Raw genomic sequence first — 19,426 nt, forward strand, 5'->3', positions numbered from 1 at the left:
GCTTCACAGTGCTAAAGTCAACTTCAACTGATATACCAGCTGATCTAAACTGATCCACTAGAGGGTGTTCAGGGCAGTACTCTACCACACACACACACACACGCACAAGCTACTGTAACTACTATCAGTGTTGCAGAAGCAGCTGTACACTGGCACTGGCACATGGCTTTATCACATGACTCCCACTTCTATTGGCCTCTTAAGGACCAATGGAAAGTACACCCACACTCAAACAAACACTGCTTACAAGTTGTGTATCTCTTGGCTTCCAAAATGGGATATTGAGTTTTAAATAGAAAGTATTTCTTGTGATTGGGGGAAGAGGGTTGGATGGTGCAACCTTAAATAGGTCTAGCAAGTTTTTATTTTTATGATTTTTACTAACTCTTGCTATGCTGAATGCCCAGTTTGGAGGTTGCATCAAAGCCTATTAACAGTTACTTTTAACAGTATGCCAACTGTACTGTTGCCCCTTTAAGTGACCGGTGTCCCCAAAGATTGATAAGAGCTTGGCAGATAATGGGCATGTGCCAGGAAAGTAGACCTGACCACATTCAGATGTGTACCTACCCTTTGCATGTTGCAAAGCCCAAAGTCCTGACTTGAATCCTATTGAGAATCTGTGGAGACTTGAAAACTGCTGTCCTTAAGCTATCCCCATGCAACTTGAGAGAGTTTGAGCAAATCTGCCAAGAAGAATGGGCACAAATTGCACCAAGCTGGTGTGCAAAGTTGGTAGAGACTTACCCAAAAAGACTTGCAGCTGTAATTGCTGTCAAAGGTGCGTCCACCAAATACTAAGTTGATGGGTCTGAATACTTATGCAATCAACATATTTCAGTTTTTTCTCTTTAGTTTTTGCTGACAAATACTGTAACTTTTCTCACCCTTAGAAGTCTTCAGCTTGAGCATTCAAGTTTTGAATAAAATCTGTATGCATCATTTTGTAATTTCACAAAATGGGACACCATAGGTAGGGTCTGAGTACTTTTGCAAGGCACTGTATACCCAAACACAACTAGTGGGGGCTCCAGTCCAGGCTTAACACAGTAAAGGAAAATATACCAACTGCTAGGTATTTAAAAAGTTAACACACACAAATATCCAAAGAGCAGTTTTAATTGTAAGATGTCCCAATTTCTCATGAACGTTCCTAATTGGTGTCATTTTTTCACATAAAAGTAAAGCTGTAATTAAGCAGCTGTACTCTGATGTATGTAAAAACTAAACCAACCATGTTTATATTTTAAAATCTACATAAACAATGTTGCAGTAAATTATAGAAGTATTTTATACTCGTCATACGAGACAATTTATAATAGATATATATATATTATATTAATTATATATATATATATATATATAATATATATATATCTATAATATAAAGAGGATATTTCTAAAACTAGATTTTGATCGTTGTGATTTCTTTTTTTGTGGATTTTTGTGGATTAAGACAGGAAGCCAAGTGAGAGTATAAATAATGTTGGCGCCAGGCCCAGGATAAATCAAATTAACTGTCAATGAAAAGCGGTGTAGTCAAACTAATGTAAATTAACCATTGGTTAAGTTTAGTGATTGAAGAGATTTCACCCATTCAAGCATGACTTTTAATTTAGTCCTTGGTTAGGATTTTATAGACTGTTTTTGCTGGGATGTTCACTCCTCTACCAGGAGACAAACAGCAGCTAAGTTTGTATTTCTGTACTCATTGTATCTTTACTATAAGAATACAGTGCAAGCTACATTTATATATATATATATATATATATAGACACACACACACACACACACACACACACACAGTGGCTCTCAAAAGTATTCCCCCCCCCCCCCCCCCTTGACTTTTCCACATTTTATTGTGTTACAATACGGAATCAAAATTGATTTAATTAGGAGTTTTTGCTACTGATCGCCAAGAAAAAGTCCATAATGTTAAAGTGAAAAATAAAATCTACAAATTGTTCTAAAATTAATCACACCAGGACAATTTTTCCCATGTCTCTTGCAGACTTCAGCAGGTTTTCCTCTAGGATTTCTCTGTACTTTGCTGCATCCATTTTGCCCTCTATTTTCACGAGCTTTCCAGGCCCTGACGCAGAGAAGCATCCCAATAGAATTACGCTGTCACCACCATGCTTCATGGTAGGGATGGTGTTCTCAGGATGATGTGTGGTGTTAGGCTTGCGCCAAACATAGCGCATAGCATTGAGACCAAAAAGCTCTATTTTAGAATCTTCTTCCACTTGGTCTCCCACATGCATTCTGGCAAACTTTAGCCGAGATTTGATGCAAGTTTTTTTCAACAATGGCTTTCTTTTTGACACTCTCCCATAAAGGCCAGTTTTGTGAAGCACCCGGGCTATTGTTGTTGTATGCACAGTGTCTCCCAGCTCAGCCATGGAAGACAAATTCCTTTAGAAGTGCCATAGGCCTCTTGGTGGCCTCCCTGACTAGTGCCCTTCTTGCCCGGACACTCAGTTTTTGAGGACGGCCTATTCTAGACAGATTCACAGTTGTGCCATATTCTCTCCATTTCTTAACAATGGACTTTACTGTGCTCTGGGGGATATTCAATGCCTTGGAAATGTTCTTAGATCATCCCCGATTGATGCTTTTGAAGAACCTTATTCCAGATTTGCTTTGAATGTTCCTTCATCTTCGTTTTTGTTAGGAAATGTACTAACCAACTGTGGGACCTCCCAGAGACAGGTGTGTTTAACCTGAAATCATGTGAAACCCCTTAATTGCACACAGGTGGACGCCATTCAACTAATTATGTGACTTCTAAAGACAATTGGTTGCACCAGAGCTTATTTATGTGTGTCATAGCAAAGGGGGTGAATACTTATGCAATCAGTTTGGTTTTATATTTGTAATTAATTTAGAAGAATTTGTAGATTCTATTTTTCACTTTGACATTATGGACTTTGTGTTGATCAGTGGCAAAAACTCCTAATAAAATCCATTTTGATTCCATGTTGTAACACAATAAAATGTGGAAAAGTCCAAGGGGGGGGGGGGGGGGGGGTACTTTTGAGAGCCACTATATATATATATATATATATATATATATATATATATATATATATATATATATATATAATATCTATATATATAAATATTTTATTTTTTTTTTTTTTCAATAGTGGCTTCAATACTTTCGTAATCATAAAGATATAATTTATTGTAATCCATTACACACGAGTTTTCATTAAGTTCAGATTATTGAAGTGCATTTTTCTCTGCATAACTTTCCAACAAATGATATGCTGCAGCTACATTACTGTACCTGTATACTTCCAAAATATCCACACTTTACATTTAGACAGGAGAAACAGTTTTTAATTTATTAAAATCCCTTACCTTCTAATCACAGATAATGCCCTCTGTGTTTTCTTCTCACAAAGTCCCACTTGAGTTATCCAGCAAACAGAAATTGCCTTGTTTCATGGATCAGAAGAAATTCAAAAATACTTTTTAAAATCCAATTAATATCTTCATCCAAAAAAAGCAGCCCTTTGCTCCTGGGGCTGGGGAATTGCATCTATTTCATTAACATAATTGTAATAATCAGTGGATTAAACCAAAAAAAATCAAAACACACACAGCTTCAAGATCCTTATTTCTCACCCTTGCCTGAGATAGATCCTACCCGAGGATAGGAAAAAGCCTGAAGCAAGCTTCCTTATAGATTGAGGTAAAGACTTTATATTAAGCTCCAGTTTTACTGCTGCAGTAGCATCCTTTGAATCCATTGCAATAAATAAATAAATAAAAATAAGATAAAAAAAAAAAAATCTTCATATGATTAAATCATGGAAATGGATTTCTTATCAATTCACTAACGTAGTATCCAATCGTCTTCGCATGTCAATACATCCTGTATAAAACACTGCTCTCCCTGCTAGTAAGGCACAGGGAATATGGCAGCAGAGGTGGAAAGAAGAAAAAAAGCTCAGTATAATTAATATTCATACTGCAGTCCGGTGTTGGCTATTGTGAAACTTTCACCCTAGTCATTCTATTTCATATCAACTCTATACCAATAAATCCTGCTGCCGAATATATCACTGCACAAGGCATCCTAATAGTGCATTCAATCTGTTTTGCAGCAATATAGATGAACATAGCTGCCCGCACTACAGCTAGGTACCAAAAAACTGCAGCACATGGCAGAATGGTAATTAAAGTAATAGCTTCAGCCTCAGAAAAAAGGGGATCAGTGATTCTTTAAATAGTGCAGCCGGGGGCTTTTTTTTTTTTTTTTTTTTTTTGGACGGCAGAAGAACATTAGTGTCACCAAGGTTATTTAGCATCATAGTACTCTAAATGCCCTTGGACAGTATGAATGAAAGCAGTGCAGGCAATTCTGGTATGTGCAGATAAGAAAATCAGTCTATCACTGTAGTTCGTAGTATGTTGATTATTATCATTCTTTTATTGTTCTTTCATTGTACATTTTATTCTATTAATGTTAATTCATAAATTATTATTTTACATTTAATAGAGTACTAAACAGTTTTTTTTTCCTTGTATTATCATCAATGACGTTGTTTTGCTTTTGTTTGGTGTTGAACAGTTATGTTGAAATAATAATAATAATAATAATAATAATAATAATAATAATAATAATAATAATAATACTGGGCGCTACGGTCATTTACGATGATGTAAAGAAACAAAAAATAAAGTCATAAAGGAAAATAGTCAATAGGAAGTAAATTGTGTTTAAAATATTGATTAGTGCTTTATTTTGTTAAACTGTTATCTAATACAGTATATATTATGCAATATACAGGAAATTTGTATCAGATGTACTGTATATGTGCTTTTAGTCAATGTAACAGTAACCACTGAGCTACAGCAGTCTGAATGTCTAATTTATAGCCTTCTACTGCTGTAGTTGCAATAGCATGTGCACTTGGCCATAGGAAAACCAAGTTTTAAAAGATGGGGCTAACGTCTATATTGTAGGCATGTCAAGGACTGTCAAAAGGTGTTGGATCCTTATAAGAGCCAGCATGAACATGTGTAAAAATACACTGCTTTAAATCACTATCTTGTGCAGTTTAGGTGAGAACAATACAAAGCCTTGTAGCTGTACCAGATACACCGGGCATATTCATTTGTTACCAATCACAAATCGCTATTAAACACACACAATATGACTAATTCTACTGCAGTGTTCTATACACTGGTAACATCTGTACACAGGAAGACTTTTGACAAATCCGTAACTCAGAGTTCTGACCTCACCTTTCAATTGCACTACCTTCTCTATAGCTGCACTCACAATAGAGTTGAATTAAACACAGCAAACCAACTGCACGGTTATCCAGGATAAAATGTTTACCATTATTGTATTTATTGTAATGCTGTTGGTTAAATCGGTCTTACATATTTAGGAAGACTTTCCCCCTAACTGAGAATTTAGATTTTTCCTGATTCATCTGTTAGGGAATAAATAAGTCTCAACGACAAGCTTAAAATAACACCTTCAACTTTACAATGATCAGGGAAAGTGTGAAAATGGTTTATACATAGGTAACTTCTTTTGCTAAACAAGAACACATCATTTCATAGGTCACACATTTTCCTTTTTCAAAGACACATACATTGTAATAAAGATACATTCCATTTTTGAATGGTATTTTTTTCCAAGATCCTAAGGAAGAAAATATCTTGGTCGTTATCCAGCAGATATCACCCACTGATACAAGTATGTGAAAAAAAAAAAACATTTCAAAATTGATATATAGAAAAAAGTCAGAGAATGACTAGAAATCTCTCATTCAACTGTGTCTATGGTAAATAACTTTTTTTTTCCATAAGCACTGAGCCAGAGTTCCTGTTTCACCTGCTGCATGCTACACATTACACAAACCCCATTCATGACATGATCATTTTATCAGTATGATCGAAGTGCTTTTAAATCAGACCTCACTTTGTAATGTAACTGAAATTGCATCCTGAGAAAATAGCTTCAAAATTAAAATGAAACATGGTCTATATATTTTTTCACTGTTTTTGGACTTCTACTTGCTGGTAATCTTTTTTTATTTTTATAAAGTAACTTAAAAGGTTTTGGCTTTTTTTTATTTCTACTATATTTGCTTGCTGTAATCGTGAGCATTTTTACTTTTGTAACAAAACAATCTGTCAACCATTCACTTTGCAACAACTCCGACAATAGTAGTCTCTGTGTCTACACCAGCATACATTCATGTATTGTGGTTATTTAAACACAGCCTCTGACTTTAACACAACATTGTACTGTATGTAAGGTTAAGCACAGCACACTTGCTGTACGGCAGCCAAGAGAAAACTAAATACAACCCCTTTTACAATACTAAATGCAACCCTTTTAAGGCACAACCAACTTCGACAATCCCATGGCAGTAATAACAACAGCAAACTCGCATTTAACAGGCATTTTATAGAAATTTAAAATGAGCAGGAGCATATTAAGAGCATTATACAATACAGCGTTGTGTAGAAACAGCAGGTTCTAAGGAAGCACCACGATCTTCTTCTCAAGTTTCTGAGCTGGGAAGATGTAGCGCCTCATGACATCATCAAGCTCCTCCAGCGCCAGCTGGGCCTGGAGCACAGTGACATCATCGCGGTCGTGCTGCACCACATGCTTGAGGACACGGTACAGATCTCGCAGCACGCCACTGAGCACCTGGAACCACAAAAACAAAAAGCAGAACAGACACGTTCCTTTAAAAATAGTGTTCTTTAAGACTTAGCTATTACTTAACTCCTTTTAGAGCATATAGCTACTACAAATGTAGTATTTGTAATTCATTTTTTTGCTCTGATTTTTGTATCCATTGCTCAATCTGTGCCCGTCATCTTGCTTGCAGGCCTGTGTTGCTTTGCCATGTGTCTTTGGCACCTGCTTCATGAGAAATCACTATTGAACACCATCTGCTTTATAGTACAGTAAATAGAAGCATAATGTCAGCCGGTTACACAGAATAGTAGAAAAACATGATCAGTAATTAAATATACAGCAACATACAAAACTAAGCTCTTTTGGCAAAATCTATAAGGGCAGCAGTAACACTGTTTAAACTTTTGATTTGCTTTCTCCTTTAGTTACACACATGGCTGTCAGCAGCCAGATGCAGTCAAACAACAGAACTGTATCTGCAGCTTGTGAATTGGCATTGACTGTAATGATAACCAAAGCTATTAATAAAACAGGTACTTTTGTTTTTATTAATAACCCATATAATCAACACTTGCTAGTAGTTAATATACTATATCATTTAATATCCTTTTTTAATATATGTTATGTATGATTGTTGTTGTTTCCGCATAGCATGGAAGAAGCGCTTTGTGGAAAAGTGCAGAGCAGTTTAGAAGGAGTTAAGAGAAATGTAATCTTTAACTGCTTTAATCAGAAAATAAAGTAAATTGGGAATTTACTGCAGCTTCAATTCTAAACAGCTGCATGTCTTTTTCTGATAAGCTGAAAATCAAACTTGGAGCCATTCTGAGACAAGGGGGCGGAGTTAACAAAGTGCACACAGGCACTCACACAAAAGCAATAGGCAGTCCAAACAGCGACAGCGTGGGAGAACTTCTTGGAAAAGGGCAGAGCAGTTCACAAGAAGTTTGAAAGCAGGTTGACAGCTGCAGAAATTATACTTAAAGTTACAAATAAATAAATAAATAAATAAATAAATAAATAATAATTTAATTTAACATGGCTTCAAGACAGTAATCTGTGACACCTGCATGATGTGGGAAATCTGAGAAAACCCAGCAGAGATAAACTGTGTGTGTAAAGTTCTGCAAGATACAGGAGTTTGAGGAGAAAGCACACTCAAACTTCTTGGAAGTTTGCACAACTAACAGACAGAAAGCCACCAGGCAGATAGAAGAGGGTTGAAACAGCTGGGTTCAGATAGGCAGAGAGGGAAAAAAAGAAACATAGTTAAACTCAATCAACCACCAGAAAAGGTACTGCAAGCAGACAATAAAAATGTCCATTAGAAATATCATATAGGAGAGTGAAATTGAAGAAGGAATCTGTGAAAAAGATCTAGGAGTTTATGTTGACTCAGAAATATCTTCACCTAGACAATGTGGGGAGGCTATAAAAAAGGCCAACAAAATGCTCGGACATACAGTAAAAAGTGTCGAATTTAAGTATTAAGTATAATGTTAAAACTTTTCAATGCATTAGTAAGATCTCATCTAGAATACTGTGTTCAGTTCTGGTCACCACACTACAAAAAGGATATTTCTTCTCTTGAAAGAGAGATATGATTCAAGCATTCAAATTTCTAAAAGGTATTGACAATGTCGACTCAGGGGACTTTTTCAACCAGTGGTCACAAATGGAGGTCAGATAAAGGGGCATTCAGAACAGAAAATTGATGGCACTTTTTTTACACAGAGAATTGTGGGTGTCTGGAACCAACTCCCCAGTAATGTTGTTGAAGCTGACACCCTGGGATCCTTCAAAAAGCTGCTTCATGAGATTCTAGGATCAATAAGTCACTAACAACCAAACAATAAAGATAGGCCGAATGGCCTCCTCTCATTTGTAACCGTTCTTATAATGATCTAAGCAAACATAACAATAGATAACCATACAGAAAAGACATAATAGGAAATTATATAAATATCAGGACTATGCAGATGATATAAAGTATCCCTTTAATTTGCTGAAGGAATTCAAAACTGGCTTACCAAAAGTGCCCTACATTTTTTATACACCCATTTAGCTCGGCAACGGATCCCAATACCAGTACCCCTTCCACATCAAAAGGACAGGAAAGCCTCCACTTCAACAATCAGCTGTTTTTTCAAAGCCTACATGAAACATAGGGGCACCTTATTAACTATCACTAAATTACATGAAAAGCCCGGGGGGGGGGGGGGAAATAACTATATCTATCAGGCTTTCAAACAAGTGACAAATGGGTATCTGTTTCTTTCATTATCGTATGACTAATATAAAAGGTGTCTAACTCCAGGACTATTTCAGGTAGTGTCAAACTAGTCCCCAGTGGACATTAGCGAAATCCACACTGAAATACAAAGAAAGACAGATAGAGCCTTGGTGCTCAATTGCAAGCTTGCAGAGCTGAGGCACGCTTGCTTAAAAAGAAATGTAGTTCTCATGTACTGTAAGATAATTGAGATCTTTTTAATAAGCGTAGACCCACAGGATTACTAGGATTTGGAAACAGCTGACAGGCCTGAGTAATTTTTGAAGGTTAAAAAAAAAATACAATTACAAAAAGACAAAGCTTTATGACAAGTAAATCACATTTCAAAAGTATCTCCACTGCTAATGTGTTCACATGCAATCCTTTTTTAATGTTCTGAATCAGTACTGAACGCATTCGCACTTTCTCACTTCAAAAATAATTGTTGAACAGTAGGCTGTGATAACAGTGAGTCTATGATTGAAAATCACAATAAGCTAGTTATCTTTTTCCTAAAGTTTAACGTATCACACTCTGCTCTGTCTTTCTCTAAAGTTAACTGTCTGCTTTGTCTCTGTATGGTATCCATTGGATTAATGAATCATGGTCCGTATTTGAACTCAATCCGTTTCAAAACATGTAGTCATTATTTTCATTATTACAGCACCTTGTCTAACTACAATGTCTTAATCCTTTATCAAGGACATTGAATTCACACTGAAAAACACAATCTGGGACTCAGTTAAGCTAGGCAATGTCTCTTTTCTGTTAGCAACACAGAAAGCCTCCTTTGAAGGACATGAACAAAAGGAGGACAAAAAAACCCCAGTAAAATGTTACATCGCTTTTGTGAAAGCCTTTTACATTTTGGGTGTCAAAGCACAGAGCAGCTGTTTTAAACAACTCCTTGATCTTTGTTAGTGATTACATTGCATTAAAACACCTGTTTCTGTTTAAGTGACAATTGAAACAGCAATACTACAAGAGATCAGGACTGCCCTATAACCATCAGAATGATGGGCTGGGAGTTCTCTTAGGGGCAATCCATAGCACACAGATTGTATCTAATTCAGTTGTGATGTTTCATCTGGGACTGCTGCTGAACTGCATAGCTCCTGTATCATAACACTTTAACCAACTGGATGAGGGTACTGTATAGTTACATGACTTGGGTTGGATATGTCTATCTGTGCTCTGATTTGCTGAAACGACCTTGAATGTTGTATAAATCCATACCCCCACAGATTCTGACACTCTTAAATGAATTATTCTGTTGAATGTCCTGTGCAAGTTTCATCACACGGAGAGAAGCAGTTCTCTGGATGCATGTGAAGTGCAGAGAATGGCTGGTAGAAACACAAGCAGCCTGGTGTCTGCCTCACACTCTGTAATACAAGCAGCTCAAAGTTAAAATCAACAGAAACAACATTTTCAAAAGATCTTGCAAAGAATGCCAAGGAAATGTTAAATAGCACTGATGAAAACCTATGGTAAAAGTACAATAAACTAAGTGAAGTTGGCAAGTTGTGGGAGCTATATCTGATGTAGACACTAGAGTTTCGTGTGTGTGTGTGTATATATATATATAAAGCAGTAACTATAGAACTGTGGGGAAGTCGGGATTTATACAAATATCTGAATTATAAGAGCAAATCAAATCGTGTGAACGTTGCCAAAAGTCTTCTACATTTGCAGCATTTTAAAAGTGAAAGCACAGTAACTGAAGACATGTTTCACTCTGTTTGGGGCTCATCAGTGCAGCGTAACTGTACTTTGACTGGTGAAAAGCTCAGTAGCGTAAGTAAAAACAAGGAGCTTTCAAGTTAAGGTGAAAGAAAGCAGTAACTATAGAACTGTAGCTTTTGTAATTCTGATATTTGCACACACACACACACAAATACATTATATACATATACATATATATATATATATATATATATATATATATATATATATAGTACCAGTCAAAAAGTTTGAGTACACTTGCTGGAAACTAGGTTTTTTTCATAACTGACAATGTTTTACGTCGTATACGTTTCTGTAAATTTCAAGAAAATTGAAAATTGTCTCTAAATCTTGGATTCCTCAAAATAGCCACCCTTTGCCTTAATAACAGCCTCACAAACACGAGGCATTCGGTTAACAGGTTTCAGCAGGAAATCACCGACATGTCTTCCCAGCTCTTCTGCAGCAATTCCCAGAGATGTAGGGCACTTGTCGGTAGTTTTGCTTTGACTCTTCTGTCCAGTTCGTCCCATACAAGTTCTATGGGATTGAGGTCTGGAGACTGGGCAGGGGAGGTCATTAGATTGAGTTGTCCTTCACTTTCCTTCTTTGCCAGATAGTTGTCAAAGTTGTGCAAGAACTATCTTGCTGAAGAATGAAGGACTGCCCAACTAGCCATAATCCTGATGGGATGGCATGCCTCTGAAGTATGCTATGATAGCCATGCTGGTTGAGCTTGCCATGGACTTGGTAAAGATCACCAACTCTGTCACCAGCAAAGCAACCCCAGACCATGACACTGCCTCCTCCATGCTTGACAGTGGGAACCACACTTGCAGAACTCATGCACTCACCCTCTCTGACTCTTACAAATACTCGGCGGCTGGACCCAAATATTTCAGATTTTGACTCATTGGTCCATAAGACTGACTTCGACGCCTCAAACGTCCAGTTTCTGTGTTTTTTGGCCCAGGCAAGTCTCTTCCTCTTATTCTGCACTTTTAACAATGGTTTCTCTGAAGTGCAATTCTTCCAGTTAGGCCAGCTTCATGCAATCTCCTCTAAACAGTTGATGTTGAAACATCTGTACTTCTAGTTGCATTTAGCTGAGCTTGTATTTCAGGGGCAGTTAATCACCGGTTTCGCAGACTTGTGACTCGAATGGACTTGTTCTCTGATTCTGAGGTCACCTGGCCACAGCAGTTACAGACACTTGCAAAGTTCTGGTGATTTGTCTTAAAGATGAACCTTCATTTCTTAAAGTAATTACAGTCTTTTTTCTTTGCTTAACTGAGCTTATTTTGCCATTTTCTGCTCCCTTACATTCAGGAATGACAAACTTGTGCCTATGCTACCTATATTTATAGTAATCATGGACCCTCACCTGTTAACAATAACTGGTGACAAAAGGTTAATAAGGTAACAAGCTAGTTAACTCAGAGAACATCTAACAAAGACAGACTAAGTATAAGTACAAGTTAGTTCTGTTCAACTATCTAATGTTTTGTTCTGTGCATATTATTTCTACTTGTAAATTTATGCTATAAAGGTCTGTGTCATACACTTATTTGCTGTGTTTACTACGGTTTGAGACTATTTTTAAATGTATAGAAATGTTATTTCAATTAAAATGTTGGTAACCATGGTTTTGTTAAATGTGATAATGGGGTTTCACTAAATGAGATGTTTTTAAATGGCATAAAAAGTCTTTTTTTTTTTTTTAAAGCATAAAGGTCGATTTCACCCATTCTCTGCTTGAATTGAAAAATAAAGATTGAAAAAAAAATCCTAAACGTCTATATTAATTGTTGATTTGGCAAAAAAAAAAAATAGTAGCATGCATATATATATATATATAAAAAACATGCTTGTTTTATTATAGTTGTTAAGTGCTGCATTAATCACTGCTTCCTGCACTCACTGCCTTCATTCATGTCCCTCAGATCTGTCTTTCTGCTTTAATGCTTACCTGGTGCATTTCCAAAGACTTGTCTGAGAAATTCCGCTGGCTAGCATGTCCAGATTTGTATGTGCACTTTTGTTTACCCTCACCACATTTTTCAGATCCATTATACTTAAAATTCAGTTAGCAACAGAAAAGAAATACACCTCCTAATAACTGAAGCACGTGACTTGTCGTCCTGCTATTGCACGAGGAGTTCAGGATAATTGCCCCTAATTAAAATACTGCTGGGGTCAATATTGGTTTTTCATGTTCCAATAGTCTTTCAAAATTTAAACGAATATCCAAATATTCAGAATATTGTAAATCTGGAAAACAAAAGTACAATTTGTACAATAACCCCACTGGCACCCCATCAAATGACCCCTAACAGAAAGAAAAGCAACACTATTCTGTACAGTAGGACTTGTGTCATTTATGCATTGGTTTCCTTCGGGTAATATCTTTGATGCAAGTCTTTTATAAATCCTGTCCCTTCTGCCACATAATACATTTCCAGCAGTGTTTGTTCAACTATTTGAATATTTGTCCCAGCAGTAATTTCAAACGAACCACAACATTTTATTTATTTTATGGATAATCTGAAAATCAAGTTCTCCATATGAAAAAAAACAAACAAACCAAACAAAACCCACACATCTAAAAATTTGATTTATAGTTAGTTATACATTCATGCTGGCCAACTTGGAATAACCCCAATTTATAAGATGTGATTAGTCACTTAAAATTAAGGGAAGTAAAGCCAAGGAACAACTCATTCAAAGGGAGCGAGACTGTGGTTGTTTTATGGTGTGACACATTTTATGATACCTGAGAAAGTACACCAGCACCATCAGGTACATAAGCAAACTATGAAGTGGTTCACTTCTAGTAATTTAGTAACAGAGTGGTTGATTTGATCAGTGTCTACCCTACATGACTCAGAAACCCCCCATGATTGAATCAACAACCTATCTTGGGGATAACCCCAGACAGCTTGGTTTACGCAATCCAAGGTTATACCCTAGTTCTGTAAAATGCTCTAAAAAATACAGCTTTTCCCAGCCAGGAGAGGAGAGGTTGACCAAATCAACCTTTATGTCAAGTCGGCAAAACACAGTGGTTATCTCTTCCAGCACTTCTTGATTATATTTACATCACTCCAGAAAAACCAATCACCCATCTATCACCTCCAAATCTGCAGTTATGGGTACTTTTTTTATGTCTGTTACAAGGTAATTGTAAAATAGATGTCAAAGACAACCTCTACCAAAGAGCATCTCAGCCACCAAAGAGACATCTAGTCATCACCACTGGCACATCTGCTATCCTACACTAAAAGGACCGGACATGGCTCGGCAATGAAATGGAGCAAAAGCAAGTGGTTGTATAATACAACATTAAGCTTTGAAATCTGTCTTCATCAAACATAGCTCCTGTATCAGCCGATGATATTCACCATACCCTTTTCTTTTCTTGAGGATGCCATGGACCCACAGCACATTTTTTTTTCTTTCTCCAGGAGAGCAGGGCGATCAAAATTCTCTTTTTTTGTTTGCTGTTCATTGTTCCAGGTATTGTGTTGTCAGATGCACAGTACTACTGATTCTTGCCACTTTTACAGTTTCCCCTCCAAAAGACTGATATGATGGGATGGCAGTAGTTGCATGTTTTAATCATGTGTACACGATAATGCTCGATAACATCAATGTATAATGATGCCTCTTTGCCTATACCCAGCAAACCAGACAAAACTCACGAAGAAACTCTCAATTTTTAAAAGCAACATGTTTTTATTTTATTTTAAACATACTTGCCTGATATGTTGAGTAATTGTGGGGTGATTATGATTTTGTGTTTGAGGGGTTAAAATTAGGTTTTATAAAAAATATATAATCTTTTGCTCCTCATTACTTGAAATATTTCCTTTTTACTAAGCTTTGTGTCTTCTGTAGAAATAGAGTTTTCCATTTCTGCTGTACTGTTTGTTGCTTGTACAAGCAGCCGTGACGTAACAGACCGCCCACTGACTTTTCCCTGCCACGTTCGGTGTGAACAGTGGTCCTCGCGACTGCAGAGCGGCACACAAGCAGGCGGCATGCACGGTGTGCCTGGTGCGAGTACCCCTAAAGACTAGATGGTTATGGATGAGGTGATGCATGGGTAAATCATTCAGAAATCCTTAAGTGCAAAGTGAAATACATTCCAGATCTGCTGAATTCTATCTGAAATTGAATACATTACTGTATATAGTAAAGTGTTTAGAACAAACTCGTTAACTACTGCAATGGTTTCCTGAGATGTACCTAGCAATCATGATTGCTTTGATATTATTCAAATATCCTCCCTATGGTTGTAGATATGTGTCTCAAACAGAGGGTGAATAACACATTGCAATGCAATAGAGGTTTGTTGGGATAGGAAAATAACAAGCCACTTAAGTAACTGTGTTATACGTTCGATCTGAAGTGTGTGTCTTAAACTTCTAATGTGTTGCAAGGGTTTCCTGCAAGAGTAACACTGTCTCACTGTACCCCGCGAGTTTTGTCTTGTGTGTGTTAATGTTTTGTTAACTGTTGTCTGACATCACTTTCACCCCTGCATTATCACAGAGAACTGTAATACACCACTAACACTTATTCACTGTCACAAGGAACTGTGTTTGTGTTTTGTGTTGGTGTGCAAAAACTGTCTTTTGGGTTACAGGTCAAATCTGGGGATTTACAAATACCGAGTGATACACGCTGCTGTATCTCTCCAGCATTATTATTTACAGGTGTTTGCCAAAAGACTCTGGACATTGTTAATCAAATCAATAAACACCCTTGCAACTGGAAATCATGGTCTGTCTGTTTTGTATCTTCTCTGAACTCCACGTATCTGTATCTACTCACCATTTTACCATAACATCAATGAATTTCATTATTGTATCACCAACATGTCATTCTCGTTTAGATTAATCTGCCCATGTGACATTATCCTTATATAGTTAGGATTTACTTTGCGGTATGTGGGGTACAGAGGTTTCCAATATAACTCTATGAACAGAATGCATAATATAGGCATACTCCAGGTATTGTAGCTGGAGATCAGAAATGTGAACACCACATTTTTTTTTTTTTTTTTTTTTTAATTTACAATTACGTGACATGAGGCTTTGCATCCAGAAACATGCTTTGACCCAGAAGAGATTAAATGACCTGGAAAGTGAAGTAAAATGAAAACACGTTTCATACAACATGAGTTTCTTTTAGAATTGCACAAACTTTTGCAAATAGGGTTTATGAAATTATTTTGTTTGATAAAAACACTTTAATCGTGTTTCCCGGTTAAATGCCGTGGTGTATGTGGGGGCCAATCTTTCGTTCTAAGTTTTTCTTGTTTAGTTTTTGGCAGACAAACATGTGCAATGTCACAGCAAGCATAATGCAAGTTCAGTGTACAATTGAACAGTTCCTGATCCTGGGAACTAATCTGAGATCTCCACCCACATGCGTTTAGTGTGCCCACCCCTTCCCCTGCATGCACACTAACTCATCGTTCAAAACTTGTTCTCTCTTGCCCTCCTTCCTCCTTACATGAATCACTTTCACACCTATTGCTGTTGGCTATTACAAATTCGACCTGTGACCACGTTTCAGACATGATGCTTTTTCTTTCGTAACTGTTGTGGGAGTGGGCGATTCATTCTAACAGTATCATTCAGTTTAACGAGAAATTCAAAAATCACCTCTGTTCCTCAATGGAACAAAACAAACATTTGAAAGTATGTTTTAATGTAGGTAAATATTTACATACAATATTAAAAGCAGCACCTTCAAGAATTGCAGCAAGGAGTTCAGTGACTGGAGCACTAAGTTTTTGGGCAGAATATTAATGAGGTCAACCCCACACATACTGAGGCAACAGACACAAGGCCTCTAGAGTATTGGTTGAGTAACCCACATGCACAACACAGAACAACTAAATCCAATTTTTAGAATGATAAAAGGTTAAGTGAACTCAATAAGGTATGTACAGAATGTCATAAAAATAGCCATGCAGAGACTTATCAAAACTGAACAATTGGTTTCCTAAATCCTTTAACAGGAAAATTATATTAATAGTTTGCCTAGTTTTGAAGGGACGGTTATCTATTCAGGGATATCAAGATAGTTAGTGAATAAGGGGTGGGATCTAAGGTGAAATAGTCAATAGTCATATTAATCATCTGCATATATTTGCAGATAAATATACATTCGAGGATGCTAATATATTAGAAAAGTGCTTGCAGTTTGAATATGAAAAAAGCAATGTAAATGGTTTGTTTTAACCATTTTGCTCTGGCGAACATTCGATCTGTTTGAGGTCTGACTGTCATAACGTGACTTTCAGCTTGTGTATCAGGACAAATATCCAACGGAAACATACCATATTATACATTTTTAAACAGCCGAGAATCTGAAGATTATCAAGAGGATAACGTTTTCACTCTATGATGAAATATACCCTACGATGAGTTAGTCTGAATGTAAAAAATAAGTTAAAAAATGTACTTGAAAATGTATTTGGGATGGTTTTACATACTTTCAAAACGAAAGTAAAAGTTAGATAGACAGACAACTAGATAAGTGTTTTTTTTTTTTTTACAAGCTAAGTTCAAGCTTAACAAAAAAATCCTACTAGATTGTCCAAAATGTTTATAAACCCAAAAATAAATTTACAAAATATTAACTGTAGTGGCATATTCACAGGATACACATCACAGATGACTTTCTAATCAAAATGCATTTCACTGAAGCCCCAGGCCAATAGAAATACCTCTTATTACGAGGTGCAGAATTTCAGTATCTTGGTTTCTGTTTTGATTATTGAATATGATTTCAAAGCGCAGCATTACCAGAGAGCAGACTAAATTGCTTTACAAAACCCCAAAATGCTTACCGATCCAAAAGAAAACATTTATTTATTTTATTATTATTTATTTGTGTATGTAATTTTTTATTTTATTTATTTTTACAGAAAAAGTTGATGTATTGACAGATCTATCTGATGGCAAACTTCTTCGCATTACGCACCCGTCAAACAGTCTAGTGTAAAATGAAATCCAGACACGGTATTTATGCAATTCTTTCTGATCATACTTCCTGTGTTGTGGCTAACACTGACACTTCACTGTTTTCAGGTAGGAGACACTAGATTACACTTCTGAAGACATTTCTAAAGAAAAATGAATTGGAGTATACTTTATAACACATTTTTTTACATTCAAATTTGGTAATCGTAGGGTATATTTCATCACTGACTTGAAAATGTTCTCTTGATAATCTTCAGATTCTCAGCTGTTTAGAAAAGTATAATTTGTCCTGATACACAAACTGAAAAGTCAAATTACGTCAGTCAGACCTCAAACAGGTTGATAGTTCGCCAGAGCAAAAGGGTTAAAACAAAAACGTTCTTTTAAATATAACTGAGATAAGGATTTAGGGATGTGCTCAATATTAATTACCTGTGTGGCGTTGTCACTCAGTCCACGCAGTAGAAGAGCAATGACGTGTACTGCTGCTCTGCGCACCTCTGCTTCACTGTCAGTTTTTATAAGGGCTATCAGACAAGAACTCAGCTGGAAAAGAAGACAAAGCCCATTTAGGAAACAAACTTACGCACTTTTAAATCTTTTGATAAGTAAATTGAATTTATAAAGCATACAAAAAAACCCACAAAAAACTTGAACACACTATCTTTCATTTTAGAAATAAAAGAAAATATTACAAACTATAAAAATGTGTAAAAGGTAATACAATCTAAAGCATGAAAATACATTTAGAAACACATTTCTGTAACATGAAATTAGATGTTATGTTCTATAAGGTTTGCATAGCAATATATTTACTTAGGCAACTTATGTGGTGACCTCCAGCTAAAATTAACCTGCTTAAAGTACACATAGCGCACTAAACAATTTCAGTAATTTCTATTAATTAATGTCATTTCATTGGTCTTACATTTCCTGTATAAAAGATGGTAAACATGTATTTGATTGTTTAATAGTATTAATGAGCATAATTTACTGATCACTCCTTGAAGATACTTCATTGCTACCATTGTGGCGCATTCCTGCATTCCCCTTTAAAAGGTCACATACAAGGAATTCAGATCAGTTGAAAACATGCAACAAGTGTCATAGAAAAAGCTGCAATTGGTTACTGTACTGAGGAGAGCCAAAGCGTGATGCTTTCAGGAGCTTACAGTTCTTCTAAATGTACTGGTAGATCTCCTCAGTAAGCAAGCGGTGCTTTTCCAATGACTCACATGTTTCAATGTCCATGTGATCTTCCAGTGCCGCCTGGAGTGGAATACAGGGACATGCAAATGCAGTGATATGTAAATTGTGTTCATTAACGCTTGGAAACTGATTACAAGCCAGTTTCTTTAACCATTGGACCAGACAGCCTCCTATAAGACTATCATGCATTTGCGTTTTCCATATGTCCCCATACACAGACCATAGTAGAATTTTATATCCGTTCACATATAAGGTCGCCATGCATGGAAGGGTTAATAGATTAGTTTATAAACAGAATACCAATAACAAAATCATACAGTTACCATAATATGTGCATCTTTTATAACATAAAATGTGAGATTTGTGTGCAATATAAATAAGATTTACTATGCTATCGTGTAAGTTCAAGTCAGAGCCTACAATCCAGTTGCGAGGTAACAAACAGGTAAAGTCATCGGAGCCTTTCAGTACAGTGGGTACGACTGATCATAATCGGAGTAATATGAAGCCTGTCGAGACTCACTGCAAGGAAATCAAGGG

General features: G+C 36.4%; 1 protein-coding gene across 1 annotated transcript in view; it reads right to left on the reverse strand.

The window, feature by feature from the left end:
- Positions 1-4,652: 4,652 nt before the first annotated feature.
- tango6 (transport and golgi organization 6 homolog (Drosophila)) overlaps positions 4,653-19,426 on the reverse strand; it is a 54,004-nt gene continuing 39,230 nt past the window's right edge. Inside the window, exons 17-18 of the mRNA XM_041268773.1 lie at positions 18,110-18,223; positions 4,653-6,688 (exon numbers count right to left, since the gene is read on the reverse strand). Of these exons, the coding sequence (XP_041124707.1) occupies positions 6,512-6,688; positions 18,110-18,223 (291 nt within the window). The 3' untranslated portion in view covers positions 4,653-6,511. The remainder of the gene's footprint in view (positions 6,689-18,109; positions 18,224-19,426) is intronic.

The sequence above is a fragment of the Polyodon spathula genome, chromosome 13 (genome assembly GCF_017654505.1).
Source record: "Polyodon spathula isolate WHYD16114869_AA chromosome 13, ASM1765450v1, whole genome shotgun sequence".
Classification (NCBI taxonomy): Eukaryota; Metazoa; Chordata; class Actinopteri; order Acipenseriformes; family Polyodontidae; genus Polyodon; species Polyodon spathula.